At 40.3% G+C, this 20689-nt stretch overlaps 1 protein-coding gene across 2 annotated transcripts in view; it reads right to left on the minus strand.

Moving 5' to 3' along the window:
* Positions 1–20689, minus strand: part of GAREM1 (GRB2 associated regulator of MAPK1 subtype 1) — a 135366-nt gene that overhangs the window by 90259 nt on the left and 24418 nt on the right. For both annotated transcript variants that reach the window (XM_056521788.1, XM_056521787.1), the window contains exon 2: positions 12090–12230. In XM_056521788.1, the coding sequence (XP_056377763.1) occupies positions 12090–12230 (141 nt within the window). The remainder of the gene's footprint in view (positions 1–12089; positions 12231–20689) is intronic.

Below are 20689 nucleotides of genomic sequence, written 5' to 3' on the forward strand. Positions count from 1 at the left end.
CATTTATCCCTAAGGGTATGTTCACACTGCAAAATCTCCGCTTGTTGAATTCCGCAAGCGGAGATTCCGTCAGAATTCCGCGAGAAATCTGCAGTGTGAACATACCCTTAGCCTGTGCATAGGGGATAAGTGTCTATGGCTGCAGATCTCCTTTAAGGGTACAGTCTGCTAATCCAGGTTGCCGTGTCTCTTTTTGCACAGGGTTCTTTACTTTCCAGACAAATCTGACAAAAAATAAATAAAATTGTGGCGTGCGCCATAGGATGCCTTATGCACAAATTATTTCTGACGGAGCACTGTACTCCTGTAAAGAGCTGCCCTGCACAGGACTCTATGTGCCATCATATAGCCTCTGTGCCTTTGGCTTTCCAGCATGCTGGGAGTTGTAGTTTTGCAACAGCTGGAGGCACACTGTTTAGAAAACCCTGACAGACTAGCATTTGCCTCCCCAAACAGTGAATAATGATGTAGTGCGGGTGCATGAACCTGTCAGCTGGGCTGCTAGGCAAAGCCCACAGGCTGCTCGGGTGACTCAGACTTTGTGTAGTCACAACCATCTCTAATTCTTCAGCCAGGAACAGCATTTTTGTTTCGAGAATCATCGTACTATTCCAGGAAAATCATCAAGATTCAGTACATATGTAACCGGAACAGCAGGCACGCACTCAGCCCACACAGCAGAGTGCCTGCTCCCTCTTCACCAGGAGCACTTCACCAGGCTTTTTATGGAATGGCACAAGCACCTTACTATTAAGCCTTTTTCTTCGAAAAATGTCTTTAGATTTTCTGGACAGATAAGATCTTTAGAAGAAGTCTTGTTTTGATAGCCAGAGCAAATTGGAAAATGACATTAAGTCGCAGAACATCATGAGTTCAATGTCGTCACTTTCTAAGAAATGGAGCGATTTTCTTCCCATTGGGAAAAGGGACGTCTTTTGAATGAAGAACAAAACAAAAGAAAAAAAATGCAGCTTAAAAAAAAAAAAATAACACAAACAAACATTTTTTTTTTTTTACATTATCTGACTTTTTTCATGGCCTCTGCAAAATTGGCTGGGAACATAGCCTATTGGTGACAGACCCAGTGTGTTTAACAGATAGGTCACATGCACATGACATAACCATTAAAACGGATGGCATTATTGCCTTCGGTGATGGTTCTGTTAAACCTATGCTTGGCAGTGGTATCTGTCCACCGATAACTGGATGCTATTATAGATTAACAGGTACGTCACAAGGGATCTAAGCACATTGAACTCCATAATAATACAGTATGGTGTAAGCTCCTGGGCTCCATCTCAGCCAGAATGTTGAGTTTTCAATCTAAGTCTCTGTACAAGAGATTCAGAGCTCCATATTCCATGCAGATTTAAGCACAGCGCATGCCTTGTGCAATGGCTACAACAATGTATGTTAGGTATTGACTGGAAACCTCCATGAGCGCTGGTATCTCCTACACTGGCTGAAAATCCCAATAGAGAGTTATTACTGTTAGATTAGATTAAAATATTCAACCCGGATTTGCTTTTTAGCATTAACACTAGAAAGTGTGATATACAGTAAAACCATGATTCCAATAAAATATATTGGTTTCAAATTTGTTTAGGCCCTGTAAAGAAAGGGTTACACATGCCAATGAAGAGTGAATTAAGTATTCAGCCTTATTTAAAGGGATTCAGAAGTGAAGTTAAAAATAAAATGTGCACAGCATTGAGTGCAGCTCGTGTAGGTTGTTGTGCCCATGCCCGGCTCTTCAGTGCACAGAGAAGCACAATGGGAGCATTCTTACCCGTACTAGTGGTTCATCTATTGCTGCCCAGTGGGATCAAAGAGCAGGAAATGGTTAGAAGGGCTGTAATTAGAAGACACAAGGATCCTCTCAATAGCAGGGCCAACACTGTGCACTACACATGAGCCGGCACTGCATGGGGCATCTGCGTCTCTGCTACACAGAAGGATGCAGGAGGTTTCTCCTCTGAACACTTCATATCACTCCCAAATATTTTAGAGAGGATTCCTCATCACTACATATTGCCCTCAGATTGTTACATACATATAAAAAGGTTATATCAAGTTACAGCTACATCAGCAATTCCAAAATATAACCAATCTAGGTTTTGCATAGATGAACGGTCTTATTCAACTAAAGTTAAAAAAGACTGGTCCTCATGTTTTTTGGTTATAAAGAATGATACAAGGATACAAAAAAGTAGGAATAAAGAAAAAAACTAAGATACAAGAGGTTTTTCACTGTTCTAATTTTGGTGACAATAAAAAACAGTACTGAACTGTACTGTACTTTCCTGCAAGAGTTTCAGATTAATCTACCAGTAAGGCTTAGAAGTGAAAGTGTCATCAGAAAATTACCTATTGTTTAAATTGATATCTAGACATATTTTCAGTCTGGCCAATAAGCCTGAAACAAAGATGAGACTCTCTGTTCTGTACAGATCACTTTCCAGCATCGTCCTCCTTATCATAGCCAACAGGATTACAATAAAAGGTGACACCACTAGGTGATGGTCTAAAATTTGCCTCCACCTCCCTGCACAATGACCTCTCTACAGGTCACGAAGCATGCCTAGAAACCTCTCCCATAGAAGTGAATAGGGTCTGCTCTGGGGGATTTTTATTACAACCCGTGCAGAGCAAAAAGTGGAGTGTAACAGAGAGCAGTTGCCCATTGCAACCAATCAGATTCCAGCTTTCATTTTTAAGAGGCCTCTTTAAAAGTGAAAGAAGTCGTCTGATTGGTTGCTATGGGCACCTTTGCCAATGTTTTTCTGCACAAGTTTTGATAAATCTCCCCCATTGTGTCTATGTCCATTGGACTTGCTGTAAAGCATATCTCTGTAAACAGCTCAGGCAAGATGCCCTGCCCCCATTAATAATGTACAATACATACATTCTAAAAATAAAATTAAAAACCGGATTAGAAAAGCATGAGTTTCTGTATCTAGGTTTATTCATTCAAAAAAATTTATAAAATAAATAGCTAATACGCCCAATTGTTGGATGATTGTGGGATTTTCACAAGTTTAACAATCCCTGTTTTTAGCTGCACATTGCCCAAATTCGGGCATGGGCAGCCAACAAATGAAGGAATTACAATGATCCCTCAACTTACGATGGTCTCAACTTACAATAGTTTCAACATACAATGGTCTTTTCTGGACCATTGTAACTTGGAACCAGACAACATACAATGTACAGACAGTCCAGATCTGTGAAACGTGTCAATGGCTGGAAGAACTGACCAATCAGAATGGGCATTTCACTGGTAAAATACCTGTATTACTGAAGTGTATGCACAGAATTCCTGTCTGGTAGCACCTCCCTACAGTACAGGGAGGTATTCCATGTTCTGTACTACTCTTTACCTGTACAGGGTAAGCTGTTTCTTTGGACACCAGGTGAGGGCGGCTCAGTGTTACTTTTTTAGGACACTGTGTGTTCTGTACAGGACCCTGAAGAAGCTCCTGTCCTCTACATAGACAGTGATTACATCTCAAGGAAAGCAGCTCTTTCTTACTTTTATATGTAAGGACTTGTTTTATCTATATTAGTTCTCTACTTATTTTTGTCCGATACTGAACAATAGGCTTCATGAACGACTGCTGATCTGGGAGATGGTATCGGGAGTCTGTCTATGTAATACAGTTCTTACTCCTCCTACGCTGTTCTCTGCAGTCATGAGAAAATGATAAAACAGCCCATTTGGCCATTTTTAGCATTCGGATCATCACAAGCATGTCAGACGGGGCCAAGGCAGGTCACAGAGCTATGACCTATATCAGACATTTATGGTATATCTTGAGGCAGGAGGCACACTTTATCTCCAAGTTTCTTAGATACTTTCAACCAAAGTTTAAAGGGCCATGCCCCCTCATAGACTTGCATTGAGGGGGGTGGCGTGACGTATAGAGGGGGAGTGGCCAACCCCTGCAGCGCGCACACAGCGTTCTGAACTTAATGTTCCGAATGATGGCCAGTGGAGTACCCTTTTAAAGGAAACCTGTTGCGGTTCATTCTACTAGCAGCAGTCATGGAGCAGGAGGCACTGAGCAGATTGATATAGTTTTGTGTAAAAAAATAAAATTCAGCATAACTTGCATCTTATTGACTGAAATCCCTGCTCACTCTGGGCTTAGAAGTCCAGTGGGCACCTTACTCAATGACAGACAATATGCATTGCCATATAGAAGGTTGTCAGTCAGTCCCTGATAAGACCGCTCACTGGTCTCCTACGTTAGCATGAGCAGGGATTTCAATATGTAAAAGCTTACCCAGCTCATCCAGACCAACAACATGGAGCTTGAAGACCAAACTGCTTGTTCAACATGACAAATTCCCTTTAAATAACCTTAGAAAGTAACAAGCTCATATAGACACAATTTACAGACAATGGCTGACATTGTCATCATGGGAATTCCATATGAGCAGTTCCCTCTGGGTTGTAAGTGTCTTGCATAACAATCACAGTACAAGTGGAAAAACAGATCAGCGATAAAAACGCTTGCAATGCCGTCCCCGCTAATAACAGGATGCAGTCAAGTAATGAACAACTATTATGAAAAGCATTAACTAATCAAACTGGTCTTAACAAGTTCCTAACAACCCACTCAGCTCAACCCACAGATCAGGTCCCAGCTGTTCCAGCCTATCCACAAAGCACATTCATGTCACACAATGTACAGAGCCTTTATGAAGTACGGCGCTACATTGCAAGAGGCGTTCACAAAAATTACAGCTCTAACATACTGTTTTTTGTTAATAGGTGTAACAAATAGCACATATCATGGTCAAAAACGAATAAAAACAAAAGCATGCAGTAGGACACAAAGTATATGGTTCTGGCTGCTGCAGTCCCACTCATAGAAAACCCATATAGAAATGTGCATTGTTTGCTAACAGTATCTGCTGGCATACCACCGAGGTCACTGACCTGAAGGTCCTTATGTAGGTTCTTGTGCCTTGACCATGAATTTCAATAAAAATACAAAACAAAGCAGCAAAGAATATAGGAAGTGCAAATGCTTTTGGCCGGATAACACCATGTCATAGGAGTTGTCTAAAACATCATTGTCATTTGCAGGATCTAAAATGATATAAAGAAATCCATCTACATATATACAGTACACTAAAGAGTAAAGGCTTTATCTATTACAGTAACAGATGGCCAACCACAAAAACAAGAATTGTTTTTTTCGGAGAAGAAAAAGAAAATGGCATTAAGCTGTAAGTCTCTGACAAATATGATGGCAAAGAAATGATCATACAGAAAACCTTTATGTCTGATGTGTAGACAAAATCTAATCTCTTATATACCATATAAAATAATGCTAGGCTACAGGCAATACCGTTATATACCGTGGAACCGTCAAAAGTTAGAAAAATACCGCGATACACACATTTGGTTATACCGCCCAGCCCTAATGCTACAGGCAACTATAAAAATCTATAAAAATTATTTTACGGTAATTAAGATCGACTGGACAACACAAAAGGACTATTACACTACAAAAGGAGTAGTCAGTCAGTTCAGAGTTGACACGTGCCAAATACTAATATTTTATAGTCTGTATTTATCACTTTATTACCCATTTAATTTATTGATACCATAAAATTGTCTGTTTCCTTTATATGCTTCATCAACAGGAAAGACCAACACTAGAGATGAGCGAAGTTACAGTGATTCGATTCGTCACAAACCTCGCGGCTCAGCGTTTGCTGACTGGGCTGGAAAAGCTGGATACAGTCCTAGGAGAGAGTCTCCAGCCCACCAGAGCACCTCAAAGCTGAACTAATTTATGCAGCCTAAAGTCAGCAAACACCGAGCCGAGAAGTTCGTGATGAATGGAATCACTGTAACTTCGTTCATCTCTACTCTGCACCACTGAACTGTTTTAGTAGACTATGCTATTCATTACAGAAAGTATACAGTCATGGTTGTAAATGTTGGCACCCCTGAAATTTTTCAAGAAAATGAAGTATTTCTCACAGAAAAGGATTGCAGTAACACATGTTTTGCTATACACATGTTTATTCCCTTTGTGTGTATTGGAACTAAACCAAAAAAGGGAGAAAAAAAAGCAAATTGGACATAATGTCACACTAAACTTAAAAAATGGGCTGGACAAAATTATTGGCACCCTTAACTTAATATTTGGTTGCACACCCTTTGGAAAAAAAAAAAACTGAAATCAGTCGCTTCCTATAACCATCAATGAGCTTCTTACACCTCTCAGCCGGACTGTTGGACCACTCTTCCTTTGCAAACTGCTCCAGGTCTCTCTTATTGGAAGGTGCCTTTTCCCAACAGTAATTTTAAGATCTCTCCACAGGTGTTCAATGGGATTTAGATCTGGACTCACTGCTGGTAACTTCAGAACTCTCCAGCGCTTTGTTGCCATCCATTTCTGGGTGTTTTTTGACGTATGTTTGGGGTCATTGTCCTGCTGGAAGTTTTGGAGGCAGAGCCGCACTTCACAGTCACGCCGGCACAAGGCCCTGCCTCCAAAACTCCCTACACGCATAGGGCTGCCGCCAGAAAGCCCTGTGTGTATAGTGAGCGAGGAAAACGCAGTGTATTTCCCGCTGCTGCCGTAAATTTTGCGCAGCGTGAAATACGCTGCATATACGCCAGGTGGAAACGCACTCTAAAGGAGCATCACATGCTTGAAACAATCTAATTTTTCCACAATTTTGAAAGGGTGCCAATAATTTTGTCCAGCCCAGTTTTGGAGTTTGGTGGGACATTATGTCCAATTAGCTTTTTTTTTCCTCCTTTTTTTGGTTTAGTTCCAATAAACACAAAGGGAATAAACATGTGTATAGCAAAACATGTGTTACTGCAATCCTTTTCTGTGAGGAATACTTCATTTTCTTGAAAAACTTTAGGGGTGCCAACATTTACGGCCATGACTGTATGAAATGTTAATGTTAATGGGGTACTCTTTCTTCTCAAATCAACTGGTGATAGAAAGTTATACAGATTTGTAAATTACTTCTATTCACAAAATGAGGAAGGTGCATATTTTTTCCAGTGAAATAACATGGTGCTCTCTGCTGCCTCCTCTGTCCATGTCAGGAACTGTCCGGAGCAGGATTGGTTTGCTATGGGGATTTGCTCCTACTCTGGACAGTTCCTGACATTGATAGAGGTGTCAGCAGAGAGCACTGTGGGCAGACTGTAAAGAACAACTCAACTTTTACTGGAGCATACAGCAGCGGATAAGTATTGGAAGGACTGAAATTTTTAACTAGACGTCATTTACAAGTCTATTTAACTATTTGGCACCAGTCACTTTGAAAAAAAAATCTCTGGACTACCCCTTTAATTGAAGAGAAAGGACACAAGACAAAAAAGTAGACATGTAACTGCAATGGATGAAGAATTATACCAAAATCATGATTAACCACAATATTAATAACCATGAATAAATGGTTAAGGAATCCGGGAAGTTACTGCTGGGCAGCAAACACTAAGATCCTCCTGTAGTTCGGATTGTAGACACGTTTTCATGGTGCAATGAGTCAGGACACTACAGAGGTATCATAATAACCTGTTAACAAATCATTCTAGCTATTGATAACCAACTAAAAGGCTGACACACTGTAACAAACACTTTACCACCTATCACCACCGACAATCACTGGGCTAATGGCCAAGACTACAATGTGTTGCTAATAGCAGCTGGAAAGAAAGCATTGCCCTGTGTTCTGACAGTTCACTAATAGAATAAGGACAGTGTATCACACCCCCTGATCCTAGCATTTACTAAATAAAAAAGGTACAATAAATGTCATTCCCATGTTAAAATCAGGAAACTTTTTTGCACCACATATCCTGCTGATACAGTCGTTCAGTTATAAAGAAACCCCGTGGTCAGAATGGTTTTATTTGCGCTTTTGCCTTCTTAGGTTTTCATGGAGTTGGTAGAGTGATCAGAATGAAGCATGGCGCAGAAGAGAAAAGCCTAAGTATCATGTCTCACTGCTGGAGGCACCGAACGTCCAAGCATTTCACATGTCATTCCATTACATAAGAGAAATCACCAAAAACTAAAGTCACTATTGGCTGTGCTGAAAAAGTCAGTGAATTGAGAACGCTGCACAATGGGAAGAAGGTTCAGTTATGTTTCTATAGAAAAATAATAGGATTTGTAAAAACTTGCTCAAAACCAACCACAATAGCTAAAATTTAACAACTTTTATTTCATCCAGTTAAAACCTATATTAACTATAAAATGGATACAGAGTCATTGGTCTACAGTATATAAAGACTCAAAACAGGGTAAATTCCCTCAGGGTCAATCCCCTATTTAACACCCTTGTCAAACCCGACGCGTTTCCCCGTGGGTTAGATAAGTCCACGGTTCATCAGGGGTTATACTTAAACCCCGGATACATAGTGGAGAAATATACCTTATTCTATTCAATGTGTAACAAACAGGATAGGCACATAAAACATATAGCATATAGCAAGCAGGGTTAGTTGGTGTGCAATATAGTTTCTGTGGGATTCATCTTCGTATCTAGTCTCCAAAGATGTATTTGATGAACAATAGAGCCAAGGTCCTTGATATGACCTCCAGATTTAGTTCCACTTCCTGAAAAGCAAAAAAGCAAACTAGCAGGAAAGTGACATCAAGACCAGAGTTATAGTTTAAAATATATCGTTACTAATGAGGGTGGGGAAATTTACACCCCAGTATATCATAATATTATATCAATGCCTATTTATAAGTCGATTAAAAGGTTGGTGGGAAGAGGAGTAATTAGATCTGAGAGTCCCCTCACTTCCACATGTACAGTATTTAGTTGTGTATTTTGATCAGTCAATGTCACTAGCTATGTTTCATTTGTAATCATCAATGGCCCCTGTATCTAAATCATTAATCCCTCCGTGTGTCTATAATGATATAGTGCAATCAGTACTTATACCTTACTCTACCACTCAGTTTATCCGTGGTGGGGAAGTATAGACGAGTGAGCTGTAGAACACACTTAGATCATCTGACACGCAAACATTGACGAGAGGGAGTTCTGGAACGCAATAGTTCATTCCGATGCGGAAACCGGAAATAGAGGCCTAAATAGGAGTGAGGTGTGGAACGCATATAATCCAGCTAGTGATATTCAATCATGTTACACGACCGGAAGTGACGCAGTTGGCGTCCTGATCCGGTGCGTGTATCAACACATGGTAGGAGGCGTATATAAGGAGCAGGTGAGCTCCGCATAGATGCCGCCAGCCTGGATCGGAGTCTGGTATGGTCACTATCTGCACCCGGATCATAGTGGAGGTGAGGATTATTTTGGCCGTCTCATTATACAAGTTTTGTACCATCTGGTTTTATTAGAGCATATGTTTCATTCAGACAGGGTAGACCCCAAGTAAGCAGGGGAGTTTGACCTGTGTGGATTTGTGGCAGTCAGGGATATATTGAGGTAAGATTGAATTCTTCTATGGCATCATGGTATATGTCTTGGTAGAGTTTACTAGTAATAATACAGTTGTGGATCCTTTCCTCCCCCCCCCCCCCCCTCCCCTTCCCTTCTTTCATTAGCTTTTCTGCAGTGAAGGATAGGAAGTTTGAAAATTATTATGGGCTATTTAGTCCCTCACATGGAGGAAACCTATCTTTAAAGGTAATGTTATATTATCATATTGTCACATTACTTGGTATTTAATGGGGTCTTACTGACGAGTGGTCCATTTATTATTTTTAGTGTGGTTTTTGTGGGAACCATAACAGTACCAAGGCTATCATCAATGTATACACACGGAGGTAATCTAAATCTAAAAAGCACAGTTGAGCCGATATGCAATCTAAATTGATAAATTATAGTTTATTAATTTATACCACTATATTTTCCTTAAGTGAAAAGGGGCCATCGTTGAGGAAGAAAATAATTGTATTTATTAGCCCACTTCATATCATATGGGCATTCCCTGCTGTATTTTGATATTCAGGTACTTTTTATAATTATTCTATTCTTTGTGCCTAACTGTTTGTGTATTTGCATTCTGTCATGTAATATCTTTTGTTGTATGTGCTTTATGTGCTTGAGCAACATGTGGGTTTTTTTTTATTGTTTTTTTATTATTTTTTATTTGCTTTCTTCAGTTTGTCTGGTCTTAGTCCGTTTATTATTTTTTAACGGCTATATGTCTTGATGTCACTTTCCTGCTAGTTTGCTTTTTTGCTTTTCAGGAAGTGGAACTAAATCTGGAGGTCATATCAAGGACCTTGGCTCTATTGTTCATCAAATACATCTTTGGAGACTAGATACGAAGATGAATCCCACAGAAACTATATTGCACACCAACTAACCCTGCTTGCTATATGCTATATGTTTTATGTGCCTATCCTGTTTGTTACACATTGAATAGAATAAGGTATATTTCTCCACTATGTATCCGGGGTTTAAGTATAACCCCTGATGAACCGTGGACTTATCTAACCCACGGGGAAACGCGTCGGGTTTGACAAGGGTGTTAAATAGGGGATTGACCCTGAGGGAATTTACCCTGTTTTGAGTCTTTATATACTGTAGACCAATGACTCTGTATCCATTTTATAGTTAATATAGGTTTTAACTGGATGAAATAAAAGTTGTTAAATTTTAGCTATTGTGGTTGGTTTTGAGTTAGTAATTAGCTAAATTGGATTTATGTTCCATATATCAGTGATTTGTTTTGTAAAAACTTGCCATATAATGTATGTGTCAGGTAACAGGCTTCTGAGATTTTAGCACACTAAATGTAAATGTCGGCATTGTAACGGAGCCATACCATTTGCTATTTTGCAACTTACTAATGCTGCTCAGCATGAAATATGATAACACACCTTAACTTTTTTTATTCTGTTTGTAGTGTTTTTGTTTTTTTCATGCATTGTTTAAAGCATTTTTTAAGAAAAATACATTTCAAGAAATTCCATACCCGAACATGCTGCACAAAAATTGCCACCAACCCAAAAATCACTACAACAAAACCCCCAAACCAAACACTTGGACCCATATTCATTAATCTCCCTGAAAACAAAACCCATAGTAACCAATCACAGATCAGCTTTGGTTTCAGGAAGCTTGATGAATCAAGGCCACTGTATGTAGGGCTTTCTGTACTTCACTACAGACTTTTAAGGGGTTGTCCAGGGAGCAGATCTGGACCCTTTTCTTGGCACTCCGCTTCCTCGTGGTAACATCTTGGAGGAGAGGGTTACCTAATTGCCCATATGCAATGCTCAATAGCTGAACGATGTTGCATAATACCTTTTCTGGTCTCTAGACAACCCCTTGAAAGGTGTGGCTAGGGTAAATAAATAAATAAATAACCCATCCTCAACTCGATAACCCACACATGCCAATACCCAGTCCATCTGGCTACTTCCCGGTTGCTGACGTGCTGTCCCTGCAAGAATTGCCCTGCTTAGCCAATCACTGGCACCAGTAGTGTCCCGCCTCATTCAGTGATTGGCTGAGTTTTTGCCGAGATTGGAAGGCACATGATTTGCTGGATGTTGTCCAAGAATTAACATATGTGCAACACTGGAGTCCTAGGACTGAATCCAACCAGAAGCATCTTGCAAGTAGCTTGCATGTTATCTCTGCTTGCATAGGTTAACCTGGTGTCTGCTTCACGCCAATGCATTCAAAAGTTTCATAAGGAAAACTAAACTATGACTCAGGATGTATGTGCTCACAACACTGAAAAAGGGGTACTCCACAGGCCAGCATTGGGAAGTGAATGTTCCGAACTCTGTTTTCGCACTACGGGGGTTCGCCACGCCCCTGGTGACATCACGACCACACCCCCTCAATGCAAGTCTATGGGAGGGGGCGTGACTGTCGTCACGCCCCCTCCCATAGACTTGCATTGAAGGGGCGTGGTCGTGATTTCACGAGGGGCACGGCCGACCCCTGTAGCGCGAAAACAGCAATCGGAACATTTACATCCACATGCTGGCCAGAGGAGTGCCCCTTTAAGACCGACTGCAATGATAGTGACAAACATGTCAGACCCCTATAGTTGAAGGTGAAACTTGTAAACGCAATACTAGAACATTTTGTAGACATACCTCCATAGTGCACAGGAATTTCAATCTTTGGGCCTATGACGTAATGTCCCTCTTCTAAACTGTGGGCTGTGATAGTTGTCCACTGCCGACATGAGTGAATCAAGAGATAGTCATTCTCCCGCAGGCCTTCAAGGTTTTCCCCTAAAAAACAAAGATAAACAAAAGGTAAAGTGAACACATTACTTCGTGTACGACTGAAAATGACACACCGGCCAAGAGCACATGAGTTTAGAAGGAAGACATGACACTCAATTTCATCAATAAAAATCCGGGAATCAATCTGGAATATCAAAAGGTAAATAAATATACAAGATCTATGATAAATCAGAAATGTCTGATATATTTTCACAAATTTGAAATAGAAGTTTATTTCTGTCATTGAATCTGTAGATAAAACAACACAAAGGGGGGTATTTATCAAAGGATTTATGTGGTTTTTTTTCACGTAACTTTGGCGGTGTCTTTTTGCGCCAAAGTTTGGCGCATCTTCTCTTACAACTTTCTTAAAATCACACGGTCCTGTGTGTGATTTTAACTTTAGTCAGTAATTCATCATTTGCGCCAATCGATCTTTGGCGCAATTTAGCGCCTTTAGGTTTTTTTTGGGGCGCAAATCACCGCCAAGAAATTTTGCACATGGAAAACACACTTAGCAATGTCAGAAAATGTAAAGGGGTCAAAATACATAAAAAAAATTTTTGGTGAAAGCAGCGCAACACAGGTTCAGGAAAGGTAAGCACTAAAGCAGTGGTCTCCAACCTGCGGACCTCCAGATGTTGCAAAACTACAACTCCTCAGCATGCCCGGACAGCCAACGGCTGTCCGGACATGCTGGGAGTTGTAGTTTTGCAACATCTGGAGGTCCACAGATTGAAGACCACTGCACTAAAGTAATCAAAAAAAAATAAATACAAGTTGAAAATAAAATCCATTTCACATGGTGGCTATAAACCCCACAAAAGAAAATAAGTCACGTCGCTTGCTGATATACTGCAGGAGGGACTCCGAAATGGCTGCTCTACAGGGTAAAATACGCGTCCTCTGTGGCGGTAAGTTCTGTGTAAAAGGCGCTGTGAACAGCCGATTTCAACATTTGAGCCAAAATGACTAACAACTTGCACCAAATGATAAATTTGGTGCATGTCCACGAAAACCAAAGTGAAAAAAAAAGGGTAAAAATAAACTGTCAACAGGCAAAATTGATAAATACCCCCCAAAATGTCCACTAATATCCATTACTGAAGATACAGCAACAGAAGAATATAGCAGCACACTGCCAGCACAAAGATATAGGTGCAACATGAATATGCAGTTAAAACATGAAGAGCTATACAGCTATGGTGTAATAGATGCAAATGTGAAACTATGAAATAGTGAGGCACTTAGCTCGCAAATTTGTCTCCGCCGGCGGTCAAATAGCTTGGACCGTCCCACCGCGATAAAGTGGCCTCCTTGGGACGGACCCTACACTGTGAATATGCCTCTGTGTGAACAGTTCAGTAAGCATGGCAGGGTCTGGAACATCCAAGACACCTTATATACACACCTGATAGAGGTGGGTGAGGTGCAAGGCCAACATGGAGGTAGCCACTCACCAGACCCTGCCATGCTTACTGAACTGTTCACACAGAGGCATATTCACAGTGTAGGGTCCGTCCCAAGGAGGCCACTTTATCGCGGTGGGACGGTCCAAGCTATTTGACCGCCGGCGGAGACAAATTTGCGAGCTAAGTGCCTCACTATTTCATAGTTTCACATTTGCATCTATTACACCATAGCTGTATAGCTCTTCATGTTTTAACTGCATATTCATGTTGCACCTACATCTTTGTGCTGGCAGTGTGCTGCTATATTCTTCTGTTGCTGTATATCTAGCCTAGTAGCGTGCACCTGTAGGCCAGGTCCATATAATAGTTTGGTATCAACTAAAGTGCTGGCTGACTTATTCTTTGTCTGCATTACTGAAGATAGACACTTTTTGCACTCTTTTTAGCAGATACACTACTGAAGACATGAGTATGACTATATCACGGTGTAGAGGGGCACAAAAGCTTGAGACACTGTACAAGTCTCTGGACCAGTGTTTCCCAACCAGGGCTGTCTGGGCATGCTGGGAGTTTTAGTTTTGCTGCAGCTGGAGGCACACTGGTTGGGAAACACTACTCTGGACACTGAATGATCTTCAAGTACTCTATTGAAGAAATCTCAACATACAGATGGAGAAGAGAGAGTACAGCGAGATGTTCAGGCGGTCACATTAACAGAACATATCAGTCAGGCTGGACCATCCTTATGAGTGTTCCTCTGTATCTCATACACAAGTACAATGTCCTAAAATCCTGGGCTATTATATGCCAGTCAGTTAAGGGCCCCCAGAACAGAAAAGGGGCCAACATGTGTGATGATAGGAGAGCAGCATGTTTAACCATTAAAGGGGTACTCCGGTGAAATTTGTTTTCTTTTAAATCAATTGGTGGTAGAAAGTTAAACATATTTGTAAATTACTTCTAATAAAAAAATCTTAATCCTTCCAGTACTTATTAGCTGCTGAATGCTACAGAGGAAATTCCTTTCTTTTTGGAACACTGATGACATCACGAGCACAGTGCTCTCTGCTGACATTTCTGTCCATTTTAGCAACCATGCATAGCAGATGTATGCTAAGGGCAGCACGGTGGCTCAGTGGTTAGCACTGCTGCCTTGCAGTGCTGGGGACTTGGGTTCAAATCCCACTAAGGACAACAATAAATAAAGCATTATTATTATTATTATAACGTCAGCAGAGAGAACTGTGCTCGTGATGTCATCAGAGAGCATTCCAAAAAGAAAAGAATTTCCTCTGTAGTATTCAGTAGCTAATAAGTACAGGAAGGATTAAGATTTTTTAATAGAAGTAATTTACAAATATGTTTAACTTTCTGCCACCAGTTGATTTAAAAGAAAAAAGGTTTTCACCGGAGTACCCCTTTAAGTAGTACACAACGGGTTATAATTCAGATTATTCATGACATTTTCAGGAAGAGATTAGATATTAACAGACACTGTACATAATGGATCATATATGAACCCAACAAACGGTCAGGAGGATAAGTGCGCTCATTTATTAACCAGTATTCTTAATGTAGTAAACAAATTGAACACAATGGGAGAGATTAGATATGTGTAAGAATATAGAAACAAATTATCAATTCAGTTCGGATTTTGCACCGATTCCTACGATCTTCATATGTTATGCTCCTCAGACTATTTTGAAGTCATATATGACAAAATACAATATTTTACACCGATGAGATGTATTCGTTCATTTTTTTTGGAGCTGCCAGAAACAGCTGAACACTGCACTTGGTTGTTTTCACAGCTCCTATAGAAAATGAATGGAGTGGTGAAGTGCATGTGTGACCCATCACTCCATTCTAAGGGTGCATTCACACCACGTTTGAGCAATAGAGCCACCGGATCTGGCTGGGGACTTTAAAAACAGACGCTGCAATAGACAGTGACTCTGACAGTGGCTTAAATTTGAATCTCTTTAGTTTCACTGATGGTTTAAAAACCCTAGCAAATAAACCGGATACAGTTAAAAAATGAGCCGACCTGACTGCATTCGGCTTATTCAAATGAATGGGGTACGGCAGGGATACGGCAGCGACTGGTTTTTAAAATTTCCCCACCGGATCCAAAGGCCATATTGCACATATTGTCGTGGTGTAATTCACTCTTACAGGAAACTGGGGTCCTCATTCACGAGATTGCAGGGGGCCTCATACAAACAGCTAGTGGTCCCCCATCCTGTAGATAAGGTGATACCCTTACAAGATGGCACAACCCCTGTAAACGTCAGTATCCTCCTCATCATCACCACAGACAGGAATGTGAAAAGTGACTTCACCTAAAGGGGTTGTCTATGCAAAATAGTGTATATATCTATATATATATATATATATATATATATATATATATATATATATATGTATATATCTATATATATATATCTATATATATATATATATATATATATATATATATATATATATATATCTATATATATCTATATATATCTATATATATATCTATATATATATATATATATATATATATATATATATATATATATATATGACCTATTCTCTACATGGGTAACCAAAGTCAGATCAGTGGAGTACTGACACTCGGCACCCTGCTGATTAGCTGTTTATGGTGTCATGGTGCCCGCATAGACACTGAACAGAGACAGAATCAGATAACTTGGGCCTTTGATAAAGCCAGGGAGCTGGCGAAACGTTAGGGAGGGAGGGGTTTCGTTTTAGATCCCGCATGGCATACTATTTTGGAAACTACACCCCTCAGGGAACGTAACAAGGGGTACAGTGAGCCTTAACACCCCACAGGTGTTTGACAACTTTTCGGTAAAGTCGGATGTGTAAATGACTTTTTTTTCTTCATTAAAATGCATTTTTTCCACCCAAATTTACCATTTTTTATAAAAGGTAATAGAAGAAAATGCCCCCCCCAAATTTGTATCCCCATTCCTTCTGAGTATGGAAATACCCCATGTGTGTACATAAAGTGCTCTGCGGGTGCACTATGATGCTCAGAAGAGAAAGAGTCACATTTGGCTTTTTGAAAGCAAATTTTGCTGAAATTGTTTTTGGGGGGCATGTCACATTTAGGAAGCTCCATGGTGCCAGAAAAGCAAAAAAAAGTTTGGTACCAAACATGTGAATAAGTGGTGACTAATACATCTGAGCGCAGCAAGTCCTAACAAGGGATTGGAAGGAGCATTAGCTCAAAAATATAGCTGGCACTCAATAGCGTTGTCATAAGAGAGTTTTCAGATTGAGACAACCATAAAACAAGTGATCACATTATTTAGTGTGCGTAATTTTAAAACACTTTTTGCCACACACTGGTATTTATGAGCACTGTCACATCACATTTTAACTATAGGATTACCGTAATTAAAGCTAAGTTCTATTTAATAGTTTGGGGAGTCTCTAGTTGAGGGCGGTTCCTGAGGGATTTGTCCAGAAAACAGTGTTGATTTATAAGTTTTGCCCTGAGACCCCGAGGGGAGTTTTGGCTATATTTGGAAGCAGATAACTGACTGATCTGACATTGGTGACCAATGCTGAGAATAGGTCATCGATAAATGTAGCCCATTAAACCCCTTAACACTCTATATATAACGATCCCAAGGACCCTAGATTTTATGACATCATATCCTATGTCCGGGCAAAATCTCTAATCGGGAAAATTCCTTTTAGCTGCCCCCACAAAAAAAAAGTAAAAATGTCTTCAACATTGTATACATTCCTAGAACTGTGTTTAGAACAGTGTTTTGCAAACAGTATGTCTCCAGCTCTTTTCCAAACAGTTAGTTTTGCAATAGCTGGAGAGACATTGCTTGGAAAACACTGTACTAAAACACAGATAACCCTCTTTAAATATCTTGGATACCAAGATTTAGCTTATTAAAGACTTAACCCCTTAAAGGGTAACTATCATCCAAAAAACTTTTGATATAGTGTAGATCAAGCCTTAATGAATATCTTTCTAATTGGTTTGTATTAAAAATGTTGTATCCTTTATTGTTTTTTTACTATTAAAACAGTGACCACTAGGGGTCTCACTAGCAAGCCTATGTAATGATTTCGGACTCAGGCTAGCCTGCCGGCCTGAGTCCGAAATCACAGACTGCAGGCGGGACACAGGCGAGCTCAGTGCAGCTCCCCAACTGTCAATGAGACAGGCGGGAACGAGCGCTGTACTTGTTCATCAGCAGGGCGCTTTCCTTACTTGGCCGGTCAGCCGCGTCCTCAGGCTCTGCCCCCTGAGAAGGAGAGCCTGCGCACGCTGGCCCCGAGTCAGTGGAGCACTGCTCAAGGATCGGGTCTGCCTTGCAACCCCCAGGAAGGCATCAGATGAAGTCGTGCCTGCCAGGACACGCCCACTTCCTCCCCTGGCACAGGGCAGCCTTCTGATCCACCCAAAATCTCAATAAAAAGGTATTTTTAGGGGTTTTGAAAAAAAAAAAAAAAAAAAAAAAAAAAAAAAAAAGGACAGGGATCGATTTACTTCGTTTTAGGGAAAGATGGGGATGTGGAATTAGGGAGAGTTAGGACAATGTTAGGTACTCTAAGGACGAAGCCCATTTCCACCTTAGGGACCAGAGCATTTTTTGCACATCTGATCACTGTCACTTCAACCATTAATAACTCTGGGATGCTTTTACTTATTGATTCCAAGATTGTTTTTTCATTACATATTCTACTATAACATAGTGGTAAATTTTCTTCGATACTTGTATAATTTCTTGGTGAAAAATTGTAAAATTGCATGAAAGATTTGAAAATTTTGCACTTTTCTAACTTTGAAGCTCTTTGCTTGTAAGGAAAATAGACATTACAAATAAATGATATATTGATTAACATATACAATATGTCTACTTTATGTTTGCATCATAAAGTTGACATGTTTTTACTTTTGGAAGACATCAGAGGGCTTCAAATTTCAGCAGCAACTTTCCAATTTTTCACAAGATTTTCAAAATTGGAATTTTTCAGGGACCAGTTCAGTTTTGAAGTGGATTTCAAGGGCCTTCATATTAGAAATACCCCATAAATGACCCCATTATAGAAACTACATCCCTCAAAGTATTCAAAATGACATTCAGTAAGTGTGTTAACCCTTTAGGTGTTTCACAGAAATAGCAGCAAAGTGAAGGAGAAAATTCAAAATCTTCATTTTTTACACAAACATGTTCTTGTAGACCTAGTTTTTGAATTTTTACAATGGGTAAAGTGGGGGGAAAAGCCCCCCAAAATGTGTAACCCACTTTCTCTCGAGTAAGGAAATACCTCATATGTGGATGTAAAGTGCTCTGTGGGTGCACTAGAGGGCTCAGAAGGGAAGGAGCAACAATGGGATTTTGGAGAGTGAATTTTGCTGAAATGGTTTTTGGGGGGCATGTCGCATTTAGGAAGCACCTATGGTACCATAACAGCAAAAAAAAAAAAAAAAACACATGTCATACTATTTTGGAAGCTGCACCCCTCATGGCAGGTAACAAGGGGTACAGTGAGCCTTAACACCCCAGAGGTGTTTGACAACTTTTCCATAAAGTCGGATGTGTAAATGAAATATTTTTTTTTTTCAATAAAATGCAGTTTAGTAACCCCATTTCTCCTGAGTATGGAAATACCCCGTGTGTGGACAATAAAGTGCTCTGCTGGCACACTACAATGGTCAGAATCGAAGGAGCCACATTTGGCTTTTTGAAAGCAAATTTTGCAGAAATTGTTTTTGGAGGGCATGTCGCATATAGGAAGCCCCTATGGTGCCAGAACAGAAAAAAAAAGCCACACATGGCACACTATTTGGAAAACACCACCCTCAAGGAACGTAACAAGTGGTACAGTGAGCCTTTACACTCCACAAAAATACTAAAATGCTGGTGTTACCCCAAATTTTTCATTTTCACAAGGGGTAATAGGAGAAAAAGCCTCCCAAAATGTGTAACCACATCTCTTCTGAGTATGGAAAAACCCCATATGTGGATGTAAAGTGCTCTGTGGGCGAACTACAATGCTCAGTAGAGAAGGAGCGCCATTGAGCTTTTGTAGAGAAAATTTGCTTGGAATGGAAGTTGGGGGCCATGTGCGTTTACAAAGTCCCTCGTGGCGCCAGAACAAAGGACCCCCCCCCTCACAAGTGACCCTATTTCAGAAACTACACCCTTCACGGAATGTAATAAGGGGTACAGTGAGCATTTACACCCCACTGGCGTTTGACAAATCTTTGGAACAGTGGGCTGTGCAAATGAAAAATTACATTTTTCATTTTCATGGACCACTGTCAGACACCAGTGGAGCGTAAATGCTCACTGCACCCCTTGTTACATTATGTGAGGGTGTAAATTCCAAAATGGGGTCACGTGTGGGGGGATCCACTGTTCTGGCACCATGGGGACTTTGGCTTTGTAAACGCACATGGCCTTCAATTCCAGACACATTCTCTCTCCAAAAGCCCAATGGCGCACCTTCTCTTCTGAGCATTGTAGTTCACCCGCAGATCACTTTGCGTCCACAAATTGGGTATTTATATACTCAGAAGAAATGGTGTTAAAAATTCTGGGATGCTTTTTTCCTATTACCCCTTGTGAAAATGAAAAATTTGGGATAACACCAATATTTTAGTGAAAAAATAAGAATTTTTCATTTTCACGTCCAAATTTTATGAAAATTCTTCAAACACCTGTGGGGTGTTAAGGCTCACTATACCCTTGGTTACTTTTCGTGAAGGGTGTAGCTTCCAAAATGTGGTCACATGTGGGTGTGTTTTTTTTGCGTTTATGTCAGAACCACAGTAACAATCAGCCACCCCTGTGCAAATCACCTCAAATGTACATAGTGCGCTGAGCCTTGTTGTGCGCCCGCAGAGCATTTTACGTCCACACATGGGATTTGTCCGTACTCAGGAGAAATTGCGTTACAAATTCTGAGTGTCTTTTTTTTCCTTTTACCTCTTGTGGAAATGAAAAAGTATAGGGCAACACCAGCATGTTGTTGTAAAATATGAAATTTTTTACACTAACATGCTGG

The sequence above is a fragment of the Hyla sarda genome, chromosome 5 (assembly GCF_029499605.1).
Source record: "Hyla sarda isolate aHylSar1 chromosome 5, aHylSar1.hap1, whole genome shotgun sequence".
NCBI classification, from domain to species: domain Eukaryota; kingdom Metazoa; phylum Chordata; class Amphibia; order Anura; family Hylidae; genus Hyla; species Hyla sarda.